Source organism: Anguilla anguilla, chromosome 16 (assembly GCF_013347855.1).
Source record: "Anguilla anguilla isolate fAngAng1 chromosome 16, fAngAng1.pri, whole genome shotgun sequence".
In the NCBI taxonomy this organism is placed as follows: Eukaryota; Metazoa; Chordata; class Actinopteri; order Anguilliformes; family Anguillidae; genus Anguilla; species Anguilla anguilla.
Genome location: NC_049216.1, coordinates 35,337,524 through 35,360,765, shown reverse-complemented (window position 1 = coordinate 35,360,765; position 23,242 = coordinate 35,337,524). Strand labels below are relative to the sequence as shown.

The 23,242-nt window shown below is 48.4% G+C and overlaps 1 protein-coding gene across 1 annotated transcript in view; it reads right to left on the bottom strand.

The window, feature by feature from the left end:
* Positions 1 to 3,917: 3,917 nt before the first annotated feature.
* The window catches only part of accs (1-aminocyclopropane-1-carboxylate synthase homolog (Arabidopsis)(non-functional)), an 81,354-nt gene continuing 62,029 nt past the window's right edge, over positions 3,918 to 23,242 (bottom strand). The window contains 15 exon segments of the mRNA XM_035395886.1: positions 3,918 to 4,659; positions 4,661 to 4,820; positions 7,370 to 7,523; positions 8,022 to 8,164; positions 8,281 to 8,422; positions 11,066 to 11,111; positions 11,204 to 11,293; positions 11,864 to 11,964; positions 12,391 to 12,468; positions 12,566 to 12,663; positions 13,116 to 13,182; positions 13,781 to 13,850; positions 17,869 to 17,939; positions 20,700 to 20,759; positions 21,316 to 21,938. Coding sequence (XP_035251777.1) covers positions 4,440 to 4,659; positions 4,661 to 4,820; positions 7,370 to 7,523; positions 8,022 to 8,164; positions 8,281 to 8,422; positions 11,066 to 11,111; positions 11,204 to 11,293; positions 11,864 to 11,964; positions 12,391 to 12,468; positions 12,566 to 12,663; positions 13,116 to 13,182; positions 13,781 to 13,850; positions 17,869 to 17,939; positions 20,700 to 20,759; positions 21,316 to 21,938 — 2,123 coding nt within the window. The 3' untranslated portion in view covers positions 3,918 to 4,439.

The window sequence follows — 23,242 nt, the reverse complement described above, 5'->3', positions numbered from 1 at the left end:
GTTCTACACATACTGCTGTCCCTCTCATCTGAGGGCTTCAGTCAAAGATTAAGGTACCAGTGTTGAAAAATTACGGGCAATCCCCATTTTCTTGCAAAGAAAAAAGGAACAGTATGAGACAGAGGTGTGGGTTTGTGTGAATGAGACATAAACAGAGATTGAGAGAGAGAGAGAGAGAGAGAGAAATAGAAAGAATTTTAACAATCCTTTATTTTTCAGTGCAATGGCGATTTCAAAACCCAATTTTTTACACATTACCGACCAAAAATTCACTTAAGCGAACAAAACCAAAGACACAAAAAATAGAAAATAAAAACCGCCCCTACTCAGTCACCCAATGCCCTCAGCAAACAGAAGCTCTCCTTCCTCCACTGAGCATACTGCTCCCCTATAGCCCCATACACTCTTAAAAACTTCTAGTGTCCTCATGGCCTTGTAGTACCTGAACTCTACCATGACTCTGGCCTTAATCATGCCCCTGACCACAGCTACCGTATCTTGTGCATCCCCCCGTTCAACCATGGTTTTACGGCTCAGGTAAATTGCCTTTTTTGCCTGCCCCAAAACAAAGTTAATGAGCTGAGACTTCGCCCTCTGTCTGCAACTGTATGGGAAACCCAGGATAAAAACCTTTTTTGAAAAAGTTTCCCCCATTGACCTAAACAGTCGACCCAAGAAGGCGAACAGAGGCCGAAGTCTCACACATACCGAAAAGCAGTGGAAAAACAGTTTCCCTCTCATTGCAGAAAGGACAGTGGTGGGAAACCGCCGGGTTTATTACAGAAATAAAACTACTCACTGCAATTATCCCATGCAGCACCCTCCACTGTAAATCCCCAACCCTCTTGGCCAACGGTGGTTTGTATAATGCCCGCCACTGTGGCAGAAATAGAAAGAGGGAGAGAGAGAGAGAGCCAAAAGATGCCTATCTGGAACACTGGAATAATCAAACCAAAACACAAAATAAACTTAATTGCTACTTGTGTATGTATACGTGTGTGTGTGTGCGTGCGTATGTATGTACATATGTGTATATATATATATATATATATATGTATGCGTGTGTATGTGTGCATGTATATATATATATGTCTATGTATATGCATATGTATGAGTATATATACACAATACTCTTAATGAGAAAATACTTCTTTTTTTTTCCAATTAATTTAATTCAGTTAACTTATCTATTAAGTATTATGTTCCTATCATTTATGCTGTTATTGTTGTTGCTGCTTGTCTTCAGAGCAAGAGCCGCGGAAACCCAACCGCAGCCAGGACGCACTGTAACCATGACGACACACTGTCCCCCCCACAGCGTCATGTCCCTTACAGTGGGCAGAACACCTCCCCTCGCCAGGCCAGGGGGAGGGACCTGAGCAAACCCCACCCCCACTGGGAAAACCCTGTACTTTATTTTTTTATTAATTTCATTTTTTTAAACAAGTAATTATTGTCTATTGCACATTGTACTGCTTCAGCAACAATGGCTGATTTACATACACGCCAATAAAGAGAGAGAGAGACAGAGAAAGAGGGAGAGAGAGAGACAGAAATAGAAAGAGGGAGAGAGAGAGAAGGAGAGAAAGAGAAAGAGGGAGAGAGAGAGAGAAAGAGGAAGAGAGAGAGAGAGAGTAAGAGGGAGAGAGAACAGCAGCACTGTTTAATCTGAAGCATGGACCCGTCTAAGAAGACGTCATCCAGATTAGTGTGTACACACATGCAGGCACACACACACACACACACACACACACAGCGCACACACACACAGTACTTCACACACTACGCACACACACACACACACACACTACACACACACAGCAGACACACACGCTACACACACAGACACAGTACTTCACACACTACGCACACACAGACACACACTTCACACCCTGCCCACAGGTATAGACATTGCCGTCACTCGCCAACACTTAGCCAATGACGGAAACCCTCTACACGTGCAGCGCTGCTGGGGGGGCGGGGGGGGGGGGATGCGGGGGGGGCGATCGCAACAAGAGCCGCGGAAACCCAACCGCAGCCAGGACGCACTGTAACCATGACGACATACTGTCCCCCCCGCAGTGCCATGTCCCTTACAGTGGGCAGAACACCTCCCCTCACCAGGCCAGGGGGAGGGACCTGAGCAAACCCCACCACCACTGGGAAAACCCTGTACTTGCCCCCCCCAGGCCCCCCCAGCCAAACAAAAAATCACCCACCACTCCAAGTTGGCCTGTGGTTCCTTGTTCTCCCTTTCACGTTCTCTCACACACGCCCCCCCCCCCCCCCGATGCTCAAAATAACTCAGCTGTCCTAGGAGAGAAAGTCCCTAAAACTCCATTAATTTCACTTCTCTCCAGCCGCAGGAATCAGAGCGAGCGAGACGCGATTCTCTCGGCCGACTGCAGGTGGGGCCCTTTAACGGCCCCGAGGGGCCCCGAGCAGCAGAAGAGCGTTCATCGGCTGATTTCCCTCCGGCATCAATACAGCATCGTCTACACCCCTCACTGCTGAAACACATCCGGCTCCAGATCTGACACACACAGCGCTAACAAGAGGCAGCATTTCATTCTCAATATCACACACAGCGCTAACAAGAGGCAGCATTTCATTCTCAATATCACACACAGCGCTAACAAGAGGCAGCATTTCGTTCTCAATATCACACACAGCGCTAACAAGAGGCAGCATTTCATTCTCAATATCACACACAGCGCTAACAAGAGGCAGCATTTCGTTCTCAATATCACACACAGCGCTAACAAGAGGCAGCATTTCATTCTCAATATCACACACAGCGCTAACAAGAGGCAGCATTTCATTCTCACTATCACACACAGCGCTAACAAGAGGCAGCATTTCATTCTCAATATCACACACAGAGCTAATAAGAGGCAGCATTTCATTCTCAATATCACACACAGCGCTAATAAGAGGCAGCATTTCATTCTCAATATCACACACAGCGCTAACAAGAGGCAGCATTTCATTCTCAATATCACACACAGCGCTAACAAGAGGCAGCATTTCATTCTCAATATCACAAACAGCGCTAACAAGAGGCAGCATTTCATTCTCAATATCACACACAGAGCTAACAAGAGGCAGCATTTCATTCTCAATATCACACACAGCGCTAACAAGAGGCAGCATTTCATTCTCAATATCACACCGTCAGACGCCGTTTGAAAAGAAGCCTTTTCAGGGCTCTCACAAATGTGAAGGCACTTTGAATTATAAAATATACTTACGCAATATTCACCCCAGGGACCTAGCTAATAATGCACTCAATCAATTTACATAAATATAGATTCATCTATCTATATATATGTGTGTGTGTGTGTGTGTGTGTATGTGCGTTCATTATATATATAAAAACTTATATATATATATATATATATATATATATATATCCCTACTATAAATATATAAAAACACACACATATACATATCTATATACTTATATATCTATATACTTATATATATATATATATATATATATATATATATATATATATATATATATACACACACACACACTCACCACCCACTTTATTAGCTACACTTGTTCAACTGCACATTAACGCAAATATCTCGCTGGAGCCCAACGCCAGACCCAATCTCCATTAGACCACCAACACCAAAAACACCCATCTTCCTGACACATTATGAGCAGAAAGGGCATGTACGTTAGATACACTCCTGCCACTGCCCTTGATCAAGGCACTGGCCTCAGAGCTGGAGCTGGTCCCCGGGCGCTGCACTGTGGCTGCCCAGTGCTCCTGAGGAACCAGGATGGGTCCAATGCATAGAACTAACTACCCCAGGGGCTTCAGTAAAGCATGAAAAAGAAAAGAAGAAAGAGAAGAAGCGATTCATTTCATTCGTCCAGACAAGAAGCTCAATTCTTCATGCGGTCCTTCTTGAAACAGACATCTTAAATTTTATTATCACGTTCGCAACTCGGGTAACAACGGGTAACAAACGTAAAGGGCACAAAATTAAAACCCTCAGTCCACGCGCAGTACGCGGAGGACTCAGGGAAGGGGTAAAACAGGGGCAGGATTCACAGCGTGAGAGCAGAACTGCTTCAGCCAATCAGGTCTGAGCGCGGTGGACGGCTGATACCGAACAGAACCACAGAAATAAAAAACATCTAAAACCCTGATAAAGGAATAGCACAGGAGTCTGTTTCCCAGGGACCCAGAGACCCAGGGCGAAGTCCAGACCAGGGTGGGTCCAGACTGGGAGGAGTCCAGACCGGGGCGGAGTCCAGACCAGGGCGGAGTCCAGATTGGGGTGGAGTCCAGACCAGGCAGAGTCTGCACCAGGGCGAAGGCCAGACCAGGGTGGAGTCCAGACCAGGGTGTGTCCAGATCGGGGCGGAGTCCAGATCAGGCGGCCATGGTGGTTGAAAGACCCTCCCCAAGACTCCGCCTCTACTTGCGGGCGCGCTGCAGCAGGTCTCGGAACACGTCCAGGAGTTCTGGATCTTCCCCGGCGGACAGTTCCGGAGTGTTCTTCTCCAGCCAATCGGAGGAGCGGATCTGCTGTCGCAGCGTGCCAATCAGAGAGTCCAGGGCGGAGCCAGCGGCGGGCTGAGTGGCCTGGAGGTCCAGTGTGACGAAATCCTCATCAGCCAATGAGGAGGCAGCGCAGGTGGCCACGGAGGGGGGGGGCTGCAGGGGGGCCGTGACCGTCCCGTTTAGGCTCCGCCTCGTCAGCTGTGCTCTGGAGCCCCGCCTTCTCGTCCCCGTTCTCCGCCCCCTGACCGGACACCCTCCCCAGCTCCTCCAGGGCCTTCCTCAGTCTCTGCATGCCTGGAGGAGGAGGAAGAGGGGGGGAGGAGGAGGAAGAGGAGGAGACAGTTTACAGGACCAAACCATCTGCACACCGGAGATACAAAAGCAAGAACAGAGATGAGGACCTTTTCCCACAATGCACTGCAAGTGACCTTCAGATTAAGAGGCGGAGCCCCTTCCTGAGTTTAAGGCTCTGATTGAGCGCCATGTATGCGAGTGTAGAGGGGAGTCAAACTGGGACCCAGAAAAGGCTGGCATTTGAACAAGCCTGCAGGCTGGGACTCATCCTGGACTTCAAAGAACCCAGAGCCGTGTGATAAAACAATAAGTTACTCGGACTTCCTCGGGATGAGCAGGCCACTTGGCTCTCTGGAATGTTGCCATCTGGACAGACTAAGATAAGGGGAACTAGTCTCTTTGTTTATGGTTGTGGGGGTGTGTGTGTTGGGGCCATTAAGGGTAAAAAGATCATCAGGCCTCTGGCAAAATGGTGGGGCAACTGCGCTTGACAGTAACACAGTGACCTTATGTGGTCCCCTCTGTCATTACAATTTTTATTTCTTTTCTGGATCTGGACTCTAAACCATCTGTTTATCATATTTACAAACCCCGGAAAACCTTACAAACCATGCACGTTTTCATTATATTACTGTATTATGCCTTATGTAATAATAACATGGATTGCATGTAAAATGGTTCAACAAAAGGGTATTTTCATGACAACTGCACCATAATATTACATCCCCTGGACATGTTTGGTATGGGCGTATTCAGGGAAATTCAAGAAATTGAATGAAATATGTTTCATACCAAATAACATTTAATAAAATATAGTTTCAGAAACTCAGGGAAAAAATGAACACAATGGAATGTCCTCTCTGGTAATCATCTCCTTTTCCCAATTTCCCCACTAATTGTTTTAACAACAGCCTCCGAATGGTGGGGGCCGAAATTCCAGATTTTATTATTCGGCCAGGTTAATTTATGGCAATGCCGCCTCGATCAAACGCGGGATTTGGCCTAAAAGGAAGGGAGACAATCTTGTCGGGGAAGATCGCAATCGACTTCCCACACTGCGCAGACTCTGTGTTCCGTGTGTAGCTGAACAGGCTGGGTAAGAACTTTTTACTCTGTATTTATGTTTTTAAAACCTCCCATATTTTAAATTGATTGTGAATTTGAAGCTAATGACCTACCTGCCTGTTAAATAAATTCTTCTTATTTTTAACTTGCGTGGTCTTCATGACTCTAATCCATTTTATCTTCTTTTCAGCCGAAATTCCGATTAAATACTCAGGGGGACAATTATGACTAGGACCTACTGATCAGGGGTCTAGTACAGCGAACGTCTTTAGTGAGGTCTTCAAGTTAGGCGACCACGATCTGCCCGCTAACGGGATTGGTGGTATTGGTTCCGGAGTTTTGGCTTAAGAGGACCCATGGGCGTTATACGCCGGTTCTTGTCAAATTCGCCTTAAGGAGCCCGATAGATACGCACTGTCCTGGGCTCATAACTATCTATGCACAAAGGAAGGCATGTATTATGGTGGTCAGCCTTCTACCCTCTGGGGCGTTCACCAAACTGAGATTTAACAATAGTGCTAAACCCGGGAGCATATATTGAGGAATGATGGCACAAGATAGAGTCGAGTGTAACCACTCCAAGTTCCACGTATAGTTAAAACCAAATTTTAAATTCTAAGTTCATTTGGAGTCAGATAATTACGAGAGTGAACCATAGTAACTGTTACGCTTACTTGCTGTGGTCATGGATATATTTGATGTGTTGTTCCGCGCATTTGTGAGTATTCTGATGCTCCCATTGGAATATTGACGGTCCGGCGACAGATCAGATATATCTCTGATGACAGCATAGCCCCGTTTGCGAACGGAGAGTAACCAGAATGTTACTGGTCCGTTTCAGGCCAGTCTTAAGCGGGATATGAAGCAGCGCATTCATATCTGACCCGCGGCGACGGAACCAGTGCATTCTTAAGTATAATTGTGCCCTGTTCTTATAAACAGAGGAAAAATAAATAACGTCTCCGTTTTTGACTCACACCAGCCAAAGGAGAACACGCGGTGCCTTCCCCTCCAGCTACAAACCCTCATTGGTCTAACTGTGAGGTGTTTACACGAGCGCCCTGCCTGCTGTAACTAGGCTCTGTGATACTATGATCTCAGCCGCTTTCTTTTACTGACCTGCTGGCCAGACCACCCGGAAAAAGCACACACACACACACACACACACACACACACACACACACACTGACCCAGCTGAAGGCACACACACGCACACACACACTGACCCAGCTGAAGGCACACACACGCACACACACACTGACCCAGCTGAAGGCACGCACACACACACACACACACACACACACACACACACACACTGACCCAGCTGAAGGCACACACACGCACACACACACTGACCCAGCTGAAGGCATACACACACACACACACTGACCCAGCTGAAGGCACACACACACACACACACACACACACACACTGACCCAGCTGAAGGCGCGCACACACACACACACACACACACACACACTGACCCAGCTGAAGCCGTTCCTCCTGGTCGGTGAAGATGATGCGGAACCAGCCGGGCGTGGCACAGCTGAAGGCCTCTCCGGGGCTCACCAGGACCTTGTGCCTGATGAAACACTGCCACAACTTCCTCTCCGCCAGGAAACTCTGCTCCGACAGCGCCTGGCCCCGCCCCCAAACCAAACACAGCGTGTCATGGCCCCGCCCCCAAACCAAACACAGCGTGTCATGGCCCCGCCCCCAAACCAAACACAGCGTGTCATGGCCCCGCCCCCAACCCAAACACAGCATGTCATGGCCCCAAACCCAGCGTGTCATGGCCCCGCCCCCAACCACACACAGCAGGTCATGGTCCCGCCCCCAACCCAAACACAGCGTGTCATGGCCCCGCCCCCAACCACACACAGCACGTCATGGCCCCGCCCCCAAGCACACACAGCGTGTCATGGCCCCGCCCCCAACCACACACTCTGGCCAGTAAGGTCACTCCGCATGCGTTAGCCCCGTCCCCCACCATACACACTGGCCAGTAAGGTCACTCCGCATGCGTTAGCCCCGCCCCCCACCACACACACGCTAGTCAGTAAGGTCGCTCCGTGTGTGTTAGCCCCGCCCCCTCGCGCTGCGAGCCCCAGCAGCCCACGCACGCTCCAGCCTCACCTTGCGGAAGTCGGCCCAGATGTAGAACCCGGAGGAGCGGTGCAGGTAGGGGATCCCCAGGCCCCGCAGCGCCCCCGAAACGTAGCGATGAGCGGCCGCCATGCGGGCGTGGTTCTGGGGCAGGAACTCCCGGCTCACCCAGTCTGGCGGGACGGGGGAGAGGGGGGGGGGCTGTTACTCACACTCTTCGGGTATGCACGGAGGCATTTATTTGGGGGGGGGGGGGGGGGGGTTTCTGGGGGGGCGGAGCGAAGCGTACCCCTATCCCGGAGCAGCTGTGCCACTTGGTGCTGGGAGGGACCCGGGATGCCGTGGCAGAACGCCAGCTGAGCCAGCGCCAACACAAAGTCCTGGTTCTGAGAGTAAACCACGCCCATACGCAGACCTGCAGCTGCAAAGTCCTGTAAGGACACACACACACGCGCAGACCTGCAGCTGCAAAGTCCTGTAAGGACACACACACACGTGCAGACCTGCAGCTGCAAAGTCCTGTAAGGACACACACACACGTGCAGACCTGCAGCTGCAAAGTCCTGTAAGGACACACGCACGCGCAGACCTGCAGCTGCAAAGTCCTATAAGGACAAACGCACGCGCAGACCTGCAGCTGCAAAGTCCTGTAAGGACACACGTACGCACGCACGCACGCACGCAGACACACACTGCTGTAATACCCTGTAAGAAGGGACACACACTTACGCACGCACACACACACACGCAAAAACACACATACAGTCCCCTCCAAAAGTATTGGAACAGCAAGGCCAATTCCTTTGTTTTTGCAATACACTGAATACATTTGGGGTTGAGATAAAAAGATGAACATGAGACAAGAGTTCAGAATTTCAGATTTTATTTCCTGGTATTTACACCTAGGTGTGTTAAACTACTTAGCACCTTTGGTATCAGACCACCCAATTTTAGGTGAGCAAAAGTATTGGAACAGAGAATATTTAAGTAAATGAAAGCAAATGACACTTAATATTTGGTAGCATATCTCTTGCTTGCAATAACTGCATCAAGCCTGCGACCCATTGACATCACCAAACTGTTGCATTCTTCTTTTGTGATGCTTTTCCAGGCTTTTACTGCAGCCTCTTTCAGTTGCTGTTTGTTTCGGGGAGGTTTTCCCTTCAATCTCCTCTTCAGGAGGTGAAATGCATGCTCAATTGGGTTAAGGTCTGGTGATTGACTTGGCCAGTCTAAAACCTTCCACTTTTTCTCTCTAATGAAATCCTTTGTTGTGTTGGCAGTGTGTTTTGGTTCATTGTCTTGCTGCATGATGAAGTTCCTCCCAATTAGTTTGGACGCATTTCTCCGTAAGTTGCCAGACAGAATGTTTTTGTAGACTTCTGAATTCATCCTGCTGCTACCATTATGAGTTACATCATCAATAAAGATTAGTGAGCCCACTCCAGAAGCAGCCATGCAAGCCCAAGCCATGACACTTCCTCCACCGTGCTTCACAGATTACATTACAGGCATTTGGCAGATGCTCTTATCCAGAGCGACGTACAACAAAGTGTATAACCATAACCAGGAACAAGTATGACGAAAACCCTAGAGAGAAGTACCGGTCGAAGTGCAGGGAAGAACTGCATAGTTCAACTTGGACCCTGAAGGTTAAACTGATTAACACTAACACAATGAGAACGGCAACAACGCAGTCTATGGAAAAAATACAAGCAGTAGTTAAGACAGTTAATGCACCTAAGTCACCTACGAAACAGCTGCCTAGTTACAACCCTAAACTTACAGTCATTTACAGGGGGGTAGGGAGGGATGGGGAGAGGTGCAGCCTGAAGAGGTGAGTCTTCAGTCGTTGCTTGAAATGGGTCAGTGTCTCAGCTGTTCTGACCTCCACGGGGAGGTCATTCCACCATCGTGGGGCCAGAACAGACAGGAGACGTTTTCTGGAAGTGCAGGTCCAAAGAGGGGGAGGTGCCAGGCGTCCTGAGGTAGCAGAACGGAGGGATCTGGCTGGCATGTAGGGTTTGAATATCTATGAGATGAGCTGATATGTTTTGGATCATGAACAGATCCCTTCTTTCTCCACACTTTGGCCTTTCCATCACTTTGGTAGAGGTTAATCTTGGTCTCATCAGTCCATAAAACTTTGTTCCAGAACTTTTGTGGCTCATCTCTGTACTTCTTTGCAAATTGTAATCTCGTCTTCCGATTCTTACTACTGATGAGTGGTTTGTATTTTGTGGTATAGCCTCTATATTGCTGCTCTCTAAGTCTTCTTCGAACAGTTGATTGAGATACCTTCACCCCTGTCCTGTGGAGATTGTTTGTGATGTCACTGACTGATGTTTTGAGGTTTTTCTTCACAGCTTTCACAATGTTTCTGTCATCAACTGCTGTTGTTTTCCTTGGTCGACCTGTTCGATATCTGTTGCTCAGTACGCCAGCGGTTTCTTTCTTTTTCAGGACATTCCAAGTTGTCGTACAAGCTATCCCCAACACTTGTGCAATGGCTCTGATCGATTTCCCCTCTTTTCTAAGCTTGCTTTTCTCCCAAAGACAGCTCTCTGGTCTTCATGTTAGTTTATCTTTTATAACACAAATGCAGTTTTCACAGGCAAAACCCAAGGGTAAAACCAAGAGTAGACAGTCAGAACTATTTATTGTTTAACCAATCAATCTAACAGGACACATCTGGGCAACAAGAAACACCTGTCAGTCACATGTTCCAATACTTTTTCTCACCTAAAAATTGGGTTGTCTGATACAAAAGGTGATAGGTTCTAAGTTGTTTAACAAATCTAGATAAAAATACCAGGAAATAAAAGCTGAAATTCGAATCGGTCATCTCATGTACATCTTTTGACCTCAAACTCAATTGTCTTCAGTGTATAGCAAAAACAAAGGAATTGACCTTCCTGTTCCAATACTTTTGGAGGGGATTGTACACTGCTGTAATATCCTATAAGGAGAGGAACACACACACACACACACAACAGACACACACGCAAGCAAACACACACATACACGCACGCACACAAATATGCATACGCACGCGCGCACACCCACACACTCACCTTACTCATGCCCCACATCACATGCGTCCGTTGGACATCCGGCAACCTGTCAACACAACAGAGGTCACCACGGAAACGGTCACACAGATACCCGTTGTGACCGCGAACAGTGCCGCCGCCGGTGGGAGGGGAGCTTACCTGTCGAAGCTGAGGACGCTTTGGAAAGAGGCAGACTCATCGAAAACAGACAGCATGTACACCTCATCAACAATGGCATGCAGCTCGTTCCTGAGGGGGAGGGAGGGAGGGGGAGAGAGAGAGTTTGCAAATATTTCTCTTTTACAATTTCACAGCACTTGTAGTCCACCTGCAAATTGGCACTGAGATTAATTTTTTTTAAATCGCTGGATTACGAGAGAGCAGACCAACGCGAATACACACTTCGCGTTGGAGAGAGAGCGAGAGAGCTAAGAGGAGGGGGAGGAGAAAGAGAGTCCATGATCAGCAGGAGGAGTGTTGGATTGCGATGGCAGGGGCAGGATGGATTGTGGGTAATGTGCATCATTACTGTGTCTAGTCTGAACTCCCACTCCACAGGACAGAACCAAATCAAACGCCCCCCAGCAGGAGAAAATCAGCCCCGCACCTCCTGACCCCCCCCGTACTGCACCTCCTCCACCCCCGCCCTACACCTCCTGCCCCCCCAAGGCATGCACCTCCTGCCCCCCCCCTGCCCTACACCTCCTTCATCCCCCGCCCTGCACCTCCTGCCCCCCAAGCCGTGCACCTAATGCCCCCCCCCCCCCCCTCCCAGCAGGAGAGAATGAGCCCTGCACCTCCTGCCCCCCCTGCACTCACCGCTTGGCAAACTCCAGAAAGGCTGTCATTTCCTCTGCGGAGTAGATTTCTCCCAGGGGATTGTGGGGGTTCACAAAGATGACGGCTCTGACCCGCACACCCTGGGGAAGCAAGGGAGAGTGTGCAGAAGACCCTGCAACGTGTGTGTGTGTGTGTGACTGTGAGTGTGTGTGTGTGACAGTGTGAGTGTGTGTGTGTGTGTGTGTATGTGACTGTGTGTGTGTGTGTGTGTGTGTGTGTGTGTGAGACTGTGTGTGTGTGTGTCTGTGTGTGTGACTGTGTGTGTGTGTGTGTGTGACTGTGTGTGTGTGTGTGAGAGACTGTGTGTGTGTATGTGTGTACCTCTGCCTTGTATGTGCGGTGTGTGTGTGTGTGAGAGTGTGTGTGTATGTGCGGTGTGTGTGTGTACCTCTGCCTTGGCCTGCTCCATGCTCTTCTGTATGTGCGGTGTGTGTGTGTGTGTGTGGTGTATGTGCGGTGTGAGTGTGTGTGTGTGTGTGTGTGTGTGTGTGTGTGTGTGTGTGTACCTCTGCCTTGGCCTGCTCCATGCTCTTCTCTAGTTTCTCCACGGTGAGCAGGAAAGGCCGGTCATCACCACCACCGGGCTGGAGACACGCAGAGGAGGCGGAGCGTTGGAGCACAGCGCCATGGAAACGGCGCCATGGAAACGGCGAGCGCAGGAGAGAGCAGCCGCATGCCTACCTGGCAGTCCAGGTGAGTGTGAACGAGCCGCACCCCACTGTACAGCGCCACGTCCTCCCGGATCGCCCCGTAGAAGGGGGTTGGGACGAGAATAGCATCTGCACACAAACACACACGCATGCACACCAACACACACACGCATGCACACACACACGCATGCACACACACACAGTGGTTAAGTGGTAGCTTTTAAACCCTGGATAATAGCAGGAGATTAGAAGTACCCCACATGGGTCTAAAACACCATTTATAATAAACATACACACTGCAGCACCCTTTATAATAAACATACGCACTGCAGCACCCTTTATAATAAACATACACACTGCAGCACCCTTTATAATAAACATACACACTGCAGCACCCTTTATAATAAACATACGCACTGCAGCACCCTTTATAGTAAACATACGCACTGCAGCACCCTTTATAATAAACATACGCACTGCAGCACGCGTGTGGGCTAACCCCACAGGCACACCCTTTCAGTGTGCTGCTCTCGGCTGTCTCTCTCCAAACCCCGCCCAGCACAGACTAAGCACACACTCACCGCCAGGATCACAGGTCACCGCAGCGATGCTGGAGAACAAGGAACTGCAGCCGTTCATCACCACAACCTGCGCCGCACGGAGAGACAGCGCAGTTAAGCACAGAGACACAGCGCAGTCAAGCACAGAGACACAGCGCAGTCAAGCACAGAGACACAGCGCAGTCAAGCACAGAGACACAGCGCAGTCAAGCACAGAGACACAGCGCAGTCAAGCACAGAGACACAGCGCAGTTAAGCACAGAGACACAGCGCAGTCAAGCACAGACACAGCGCAGTCAAGCACAGAGACACAGCACAGTTAAGCACGGAGACACAGCGCAGTTAAGCACAGTGAGTTAAGCACGGAGACACAGCACAGTCAAGCACAGAGACACAGCACAGTTAAGCACGGAGACACAGCGCAGTTAAGCATAATGAGTTAAGCACAGAGACACAGCACAGTTAATCACAGAGACACAGCACAGTTAAGCACAGAGTGAGCATTCACAGTTACAGAGTTAGCTTGCTTTAACACATACAGCGCAATTAGTGTAAGCTTGCTTTAACACTGGTAGCACAGTTAGCATGGACACACTTTTTGTATACATACCCACACACGAGCGCAGACACACACACGAGCACAGACACACACACGCATGCACACACTTAACAAGGCACACACTCACATTCTCTGCCTCCAGTGGACTAGGGGCCTTGCAGTACTCAGTCAGGAAACTGGCCACTTCCTCTCTCAGGCTACAGGGGGGGACAAAGGTGCAGATTAATCAGGAAGACCAGGGGCCCCCGCCAGCACTGGCCAGAGTCTGTGATCCATACAGTGCAACAGCAAAATACTCCAACAGGAAATCCTTTAAGCTCAGTACAGTTGTGCCTTTAACTGCTTTACTACGCCGACAGGAAACTGTGGAACAGCAAACAGACACGAGCACGTGCACGCTCACACACACACGCACACTCATCCATGCTCATGCACACTCACGCACACACACACGCACATTCATGCACGCTCACACACACGCACACTCATGCACGCTCACACACATGCTCACACACACGCACACTCACACAAACACGCACTCATGCACACTCACGCGCACACACACGCTCATCCATGCTCGCACACACACGCACACTCATGCACGCTCACACACACGCACACACGCACACTCATGCACGCTCACGCGCACACAAACACGCTCATCCATGCTCACGCGCACACGCACACTCACGCACGCACGCACACACACACACACTCATGCACGCTCATGCACGCTCATGCATGCTCACGCACACACACACATGCACACTCATCCACGCTCATGCACGCTCACACGCACACACATGCACGCTCACGCACACACACACACACACACACACGCATCCAAAGCGATTTGATCCCAAACATAAACCATATCTACACGAGAGGGTGGACCAGGCCAAACCTCACAAGACCACCCTCCCACAACTCCATAATGCAGTGTAATCATGTTTTGCATTGTTTGAAAGCTGATGTCATGGGGAACAATTTGGTCTTTAGTGGTGAGGTTCTGACTAAAGATCTTGATACCTATGGGTCAGCACCCAGCCAGATACAAAGGTTAACCCGATGTGATAAGCTTACAGAGGTAATGCAAGCAGGATCATTGATCATTGATCTATACTGTTTTGCTTTGATTGATAACTTGGTGTTTTGCTTTGGTCGTTTTGTACATAAGGGGAAACGTTGAGTGGTTTGGGGAGACTTGTCATCATGGTCCCCTGCGTGTATAAGCCATTCACACACAGGGAGTGTCACGTCCACCTTCGTTACCTCGAAAGACTGGAAAGGAAACAGGGCTACTGGATCAAAGAGCACAGTGACCCTGCGCTCACCTGCAGCACACCTGCAGCACACAGCTCTTACACAATCCAGCATCCTCATCTAAAACACAGTGAACCAGCATCCTCATCTAAAACACAGTAAACCAGCAGTCCCATCTAAAACACAGTAAACCAGCAGTCTCATCTAAAACACAGTGAACCAGCATCCTCATCTAAAACACAGTAAACCAGCATCCTCATCTAAAACACAGTAAACCAGCAGTCCCATCTAAAACACAGTGAACCAGCAGTCCCATCTAAAACACAGTGAACCAGCAGTCCCATCTAAAACACAGTGAACCAGCAGTCCCATCTAAAACACAGTAAACCAGCATCCTCATCTAAAACACAGTGAACCAGCATCCTCATCTAAAACACAGTGAACCAGCATCCTCATCTAAAACACAGTGAACCAGCAGTCCCATCTAAAACACAGTGAACCAGCAGTCCCATCTAAAACACAGTAAACCAGCAGTCCCATCTAAAACACAGTAAACCAGCAGTCCCATCTAAAACACAGTGAACCAGCAGTCCCATCTAAAACACAGTAAACCAGCAGTCCCATCTAAAACACAGTAAACCAGCAGTCCCATCTAAAACACAGTGAACCAGCATCCTCATCTAAAACACAGTAAACCAGCATCCTCATCTAAAACACAGTGAACCAGCATCCTCATCTAAAACACAGTGAACCAGCATCCTCATCTAAAACACAGTGAACCAGCAGTCCCATCTAAAACACAGTAAACCAGCAGTCCCATCTAAAACACAGTAAACCAGCAGTCCCATCTAAAACACAGTGAACCAGCAGTCCCATCTAAAACACAGTAAACCAGCAGTCCCATCTAAAACACAGTGAACCAGCATCCTCATCTAAAACACAGTAAACCAGCATCCTCATCTAAAACACAGTGAACCAGCATCCTCATCTAAAACACAGTGAACCAGCATCCTCATCTAAAACACAGTGAACCAGCATCCTCATCTAAAACACAGTGAACCAGCAGTCCCATCTAAAACACAGTAAACCAGCAGTCTCATCTAAAACACAGTGAACCAGCAGTCCCATCTAAAACACAGTGAACCAGCAGTCCCATCTAAAACACAGTGAACCAGCAGTCCCATCTAAAACACAGTAAACCAGCAGTCCCATGCCACTACACACTAGAGCCCGACCGATGTCAGATTTTTGGCCCCGATGCCGATCCCGATTTTGGAGAATCCCAGCCCACCGATCGATGTTTTGACAGATATTTTTTCAAAAAGTGCAACATTTTCAAATCAATTAAACAAAACGTATATTTGATCAAAGTTTCTATATTTGAGAACATTTAACTTATAAGCAAACAAATAAATAAAAATAAACACAAAGAACTTTTTGATAGATAAAAAAAATGTAAAAGATGATATTAAATTAAATATATATTAACACCATCTTCAAGTGGTGTGAATTCAAAATAACTCCACACGTTGCTTTTACTCCTTTCTTTTCCAGCCATCTATAAAAAAAATTAATTAAAAAAAATTAGTTTTCCAGTTTCAAACGTGTATTTTTATTAATATTATTATTGTTGTTATTAATTTGTTATTATTTCTTAGTATCTATTCTCAGTAAACGAATTATATTTTCTTATTTTATTCCTACTACATGGTCTCAAAGAGTAAGACTTTATCTAGTTGGCTTCCCTGTCCATAAGAATTCGGCGGTGAAAAAACTACAATGCGCTCTGACCCGTGACTAGATGACACACACACTCACTCGCAATAACGCATTAGTAGTTGACATAGCCTCATTATTTCTTATTATTTATTCTCAGTAAGTTAAAGGAATAATATTTTCTTATTTTATTCCTACTACATGACCTCAAAGAGTAACACTTTATCTAGCGGAGCTAATGAGTGTCAAGTGTAACGTTAGATGAAACTAAATTGACTGGATGAAATACGCAACCTGAGGCTTGTCCATAAGAATTCGGTGGTGAAAAAACTACAATGCGCTTTCGTACAGGTTACCCGCGCTAACTGTTGGTTGATTCACTTCTCCAACAGCAATCCTTCTCTCATGTTATCACGACAAAGCTAGATAACATGGCTTAAATGATGCATGTTACAAGTGTTTTATCGGCGTTTTTACTGTCTGGTTAGCTTGCTACGATGACGCGTGACTAGATGACACACTCGCTTGCAATATCGCGTTGCCTATTGACACAGCATCATATAGTAGCTAATATCATTATCTCAGATTTAAAAAAACAAATGTGTGATGCATTCAATCACCATTTTATTTTGGCTCGTTATTTGAGAATACAGCGATGTCCTCTGGAAATGTAGATCATACGCTACTTATGTGCTCACTGCCACTTCATAAAGGCTTGCTAGCCAGCTAGCTTGCTATAGTGAACCAAATATGTTAGCTAGCTCGCTCGCTTGATAAACATAGTGGTCGTATAAACGCATTTAATTAAAAACTTTAACTAAATATACATACCTTTATTGCGGCAATCGAATCTGTGCAGACAAATCTTGCAGTGGAGAATATTGGATGAGGCACGAGTGACAAACGTCTTATTACAGAAGTAGCGCGTCAGCTGCTGCAGTTCACACTTGTATTAGAGCTCCCTCTACTAGATAATTCTAGTAAACAGCAATTACAACGTTCGAACAGGCAAGTACAGATAAATAATAAAAGTTTTTTTTGTTTATTATACTTATTTAAAAATAGGGACACATAACAGCCGATCCCGACATCGTCAAAAAAGTCCAATAATGGCCGATATATCGGACAAACCGATATCGGTCGGGCTCTACTACACACTGATCGACTTTCATCATTCTGGCCTTTCTAGTAAAAATAAATTCACAGATTATATACGGAGGCAAGGAAGTTACACACAAGGAATGGCCTTTCCAGTCAGGGTACTCCAGGAGAGCAGGATCCATGTGGAGCATGTCTGCCTGCATCAGCTGGAGAGAGAGAGAGCGAGAGAGAGGGAGGAAGAGAGGGAGAGAGAGAGGGAGAAGCCAAGGTCAGGTGGGACTGCACAACACTATAAATCACACTTATTCTATATGGGTATCACACACCTATATGGGTATTTTATAAACCTTTTTTGCCCTATATTGATGTTTTTATACAGACACACACATATATATATCAACATATTCAATCTGGTGTTGTCTGGAAAATTCCACCTTCAGCAAGCGGCTACCTTTAAAATGATTCACCTGTAGAGCGACAGGTGGACTGAATGGTCTGATGTGCTGGAAGCACAGAAACTAAAACAGGGCAGCCAGTGCGCTCACTACAAACCAGCACAAGTGAGAATGGGAGGGGGGGGGGGGATTTGATAAAGAAACCTAGAGAGAGGGGCCCCAGGACCCCTTTACAAGGCTCTGGTTTAGAGAGAGACGCAGGTAAACGCATGAAAGTTCCATCCAACCTTCAGGTGCACCATAATGCACAAGGCAAACCGCATTACCAGAGCCCGCACACTTTTTACGCTCCCTAAACACTCAGAGCCCGCACACTATTTACGCTCCCTAAACACTCAGAGCCCGCACACTTTTTACGCTCCCTAAACACTCAGAGCCCGCGCACTATTTACACTCCCTAAACACTCAGAGCCCGCACACTATTTACGCTCCCTAAACACTCAGAGCCCGCACACTATTTACGCTCCCTAAACACTCAGAGCCCGCACACTATTTACGCTCCCTAAACACTCAGAGCCCGCACACTATTTACGCTCCCTAAACACTCAGAGCCCGCACACTATTTACGCTCCCTAAACACTCAGAGCCCGCACACTATTTACACTCCCTAAACACTCAGAGCCCGCACACTATTTACACTCCCTAAACACTCAGAGCCCGCACACTATTTACACTCCCTAAACACTCAGAGCCCGCACACTATTTACACTCCCTAAACACTCAGAGCCCGCACACTATTTACACTCCCTAAACACTCAGAGCTCGCACACTATTTACACTCCCTAAACACTCAGAGCTCGCACACTATTTACACTCCCTAAACACTCAGAGCCCGCACACTATTTACACTCCCTAAACACACTGATCAGAGCTCGCACACTATTTACACTCCCTAAACACGCTGATCAGAGCTCGCACACTATTTACACTCCCTAAACACACTGATCAGAGCTCGCACACTATTTACGCTCCCTAAACACTCAGAGCTCGCACACTATTTACACTCCCTAAACACTCAGAGCCCGCACACTATTTACGCTCCCTAAACACACTGATCAGAGCTTGCACACTATTTACGCTCCCTAAACACACTGATCAGAGCTCGCACACTATTTACGCTCCCTAAACACACTGATCAGAGCTCGCACACTATTTACGCTCCCTAAACACACTGATCAGAGCTCGCACACTATTTACGCTCCCTAAACACACTGATCAGAGCTCGCACACTATTTACGCTCCCTAAACACACTGATCAGAGCTCGCACACTATTTACGCTCCCTAAACACACTGATCAGAGCTCGCACACTATTTACACTCCCTAAACACACTGATCAGAGCTCGCACACTATTTACGCTCCCTAAACACACTGATCAGAGCTCGCACACTATTTACGCTCCCTAAACACTCAGAGCCCGCACACTATTTACACTCCCTAAACACTCAGAGCCCGCACACTATTTACACTCCCTAAACACTCAGAGCCCGCACACTATTTACGCTCCCTAAACACACTGATCAGAGCTTGCACACTATTTACGCTCCCTAAACACACTGATCAGAGCTCGCACACTATTTACGCTCCCTAAACACACTGATCAGAGCTCACACACTATTTACACTCCCTAAACACGCTGATCAGAGCTCACACACTATTTACACTCCCTAAACACACTCAGAGCTTGCACACTATTTACGCTCCCTAAACACACTGATCAGAGCTCACACACTATTTACGCTTTCTAAACACACTGATCAGAGCTCACACACTATTTACGCTTCCTAAACACGCTCATTAGAGCTCGCACACTATTTACGCTCCCTAGACACACATTTACCGGAGACATCTCCATCCAGGTGTCCACCTGGTGAGGATGGTTTTCCAAACTATTACCTTTTTATAAACACCAAGACAAACAATCAAAGGCTTTACTTTATTAATAGTGTTGCTCCGGAAAGAAATGAGGGAATTAATGGCATCGTCCCATCAATTAGACATGAACAAACCGCTCGCAGTGCTGTTAAAATGAAATGTTTGAAATTCTCCACTAATAAAACGTCAATGAACACTTCATCAGCCGTTAGCTTGTTAAAGAGCACCAGCTCTAACACCATTTAAAAGGGAAGACTGACTCGTGCTACGATAAAGGCGAATGACATTTTAATACTGCATTATTGACTAATGATTAATGGAGTCTTAGTGTTAGCAGTTTTTCCGCTAACAGTCTCTGAAGTACAGAGGGGAGCAGGTGCAGTCAGACCCGAACGGTTCGGTATGTACAACAAAAACAAGCTGCTAATATCGAGCTACCATCATATGTCAATGGCCTGAAAATGCCTGTGTTAGCTTCTCATGTCCCAGCAGCCATTACAGCAACCTGTTGCCACGGCGACTGCAGCTGAGGGCAACGGGTTAAAAAAAATAATATATTTATAAACCACTGCGAAACTGCACCTTCCCAAACGCTACCCAAGTCCCGCCCACTGGTGACCCCGCCCCGTTCCTCACCCGTTTCGACAGCAGGTCGTAACACAGCTTGTTCTCACTGGTTCCCATATTGATGATTCCCTAAAAAAAATAAAACATTTTTTAAAAAAGAGGAGACCTGTTAGAGCAGACTGACACGTCCATTTACTGCAGTCAAAAATGTAATTAAACTCCTCATGCAAACAAAGGGTGCTCTGTCAATGACATGGACAGACTCAACTGGGTATGCACAGAAGGCTTTTTTTGGGATGAGGGGCAGGGCGGTGTTTGGGATGAGGAGCGGGGCGGTGTTTGGGATGAGGGGCGGGGCGGTGTTTGGGGATGAGGGGCGGGGCGGTGTTTGGGGATGAGGGGCAGGGCGGTGTTTGGGGATGAGAGGTGGGACAATGTTTGGGGATGAGGGGCGGGGCGGTGTTTGGGGATGAGCGGCAGGGCGGTGTTTGGGGATGAGGGGCGGGGCAGTGTTTGGGATGGGGGGTGGGGCGGTGTTTGGGGATGAGAGGCGGGGCGGTGTTTGGGGATGAGGGGCGGGGCGGTGTTTGGGGATGAGGGGCGGGGCGGTGTTTGGGGATGAGGGGCAGGGCGGTGTTTGGGGATGGGGGGCAGGGCGGTGTTTGGGATGGGGGCGGGCACCTACGTTGTGGTTTCTGGTGAAGTGGTGCTTGTCGTTCTGGTACAGGAGGAAGCCCTCCTGCAGGATGCTCTGCTGCCGGCACATGCGATGCCCCCGGGAGGACAGGCAGGCTCTGTCTGGGGGCGCTGGGGGGTCGCGCTCGGGTTCGGCCGGGCCTGGAGGCCGGGCGGGCTTTGGGGCGGAGCCGAGCGGACAGGAGGGGGAGGAGGTGGAGCTGATGCCAGTCCCGACGGCCGACAGGGCGGAGGCGAAGACGCTGAAAAGGCGGAGCTCGTGCTGGCGGTCCTGCTCCGCCCGCTGCTGCTCCGCCCGCTCCCGTCGCTCCTCGGCCTGCGCCTCCCGCTCCATCCGCGCCTCCTCCAGGGAGATCAGCCGCTCCTCCACCTCCCGCTGCCAGCCCAGGAACCGCACCAGGGCCGCGTCCAGCCCCGCCCGGCACCTCCCCTCGCCCCCGCCCCCACGCCCCGCCCGCCGCCTCTTCCGCTGCCGGAGCAGGCCGGGCCCCTGCGGCTCCGGGCCCCTGCGGCTCCCCTGCCCCTCCTCCCCAGCCTGGCCCCCCCCTGCGGGGGGAGTCACCATGGAGACCCCTGTTCCGGAGGAGCTGGGCATGTTCTGATCGCTGAACCCTGGAAAAGAAGGGTCAAAGGTCAGAGTGCATAACCCTCCCAGAGATGGAGGTCACTCAAAACCCACACAACTCAATGTAGTGAGCGCAACAGGAACTAGACCGGTGTCTGTTACTTTATTTGAAATAATTCAGCCATTTTAAACCCTATAGACAGTTAACAGAAATATCCATTACCAACAATGCTCCAGACAAACTTCCTCTCTTGATCCAAGTCATGGACTCTTACACAACATCGGTGATTTGAGAGCACGTGGAAGATCCATGATCATGAAGTTCAAAAAGTTTCAGTTAAAACACTACAGCACATGATCAGACGGAATTCACCATCAAAGAGTTCCAATGACGCAACACTGGAACCACAAACCTCTCCATGGAAACCACTGGTTGTAGCGGAGGTGGACACTGTGGCTCTCTCACATGCAACATACAGGCTGTACAATAGGCTACTAAACGGGGGGGAATACGGGGAAACGGTTCAAAATTTTAAATTTCTTACACCGCCAAAGTTCTAATTATCCAGTACTTTGATTTTTTTTTTCCATCCCCAATTAAAATGAAAATGTCCCTGCGACAACATGGTAGGCTGCAGCCTACATATTATGCTACATAAAACGCCATTTCTCTTGAATAGTTCCCTTGGGTTTGTTTCAAATTAACCGGGACGATTTAATTAGCTCCTTAAATGTGCGACGTGGTGGTTCAGTCCACAGCGATAAATACAAAGCTGGCGAAGGCTCTGGCCGAGTAGCCTGCTTTAGCTGGGAATAATTCCGTTGTCTGCCCCCCGTGCACACAGCTCACTTGGCGCTATTTCCCTACTGTCAGCATGGTTTTAGGGCTTGCGATATCACACTACGCAGCAGTATTTAAATGGTCGGAGAGTCTGTAATGAACCGTGAAAAAATTAACCAAGTTCACATATCTTGGGTTCCAGTCGTATCATCTCACAAACGCACCGCCAGTGTTGGCCACTCGGCAAACCCAGGTGATTCACTCAAACACTGTCTGTTATTTAAGAATTCCATGTCGCAGTTACATAACCTGCCTCTAGTCTGGGATCAAAGATACTCAAATCGGCCCATCGGTGGCAATACTGCCGGTTTTCACTCCACCTCCAATCGGGGACTTATTTAAACCAGACGTGGTTGTCCTATTCAGTGGTCAATCAGCGACATTGTCGTACTATTGTAGCCTAGTATCAGGCAGAAGGGAACACCAGCAGCTACCCAGTACTGACCTCGGGGGTCAGAACAGGTCCCTTCAGGTGCTTCGCAAGCCATCAAATAAACAAAAAAGACTTCA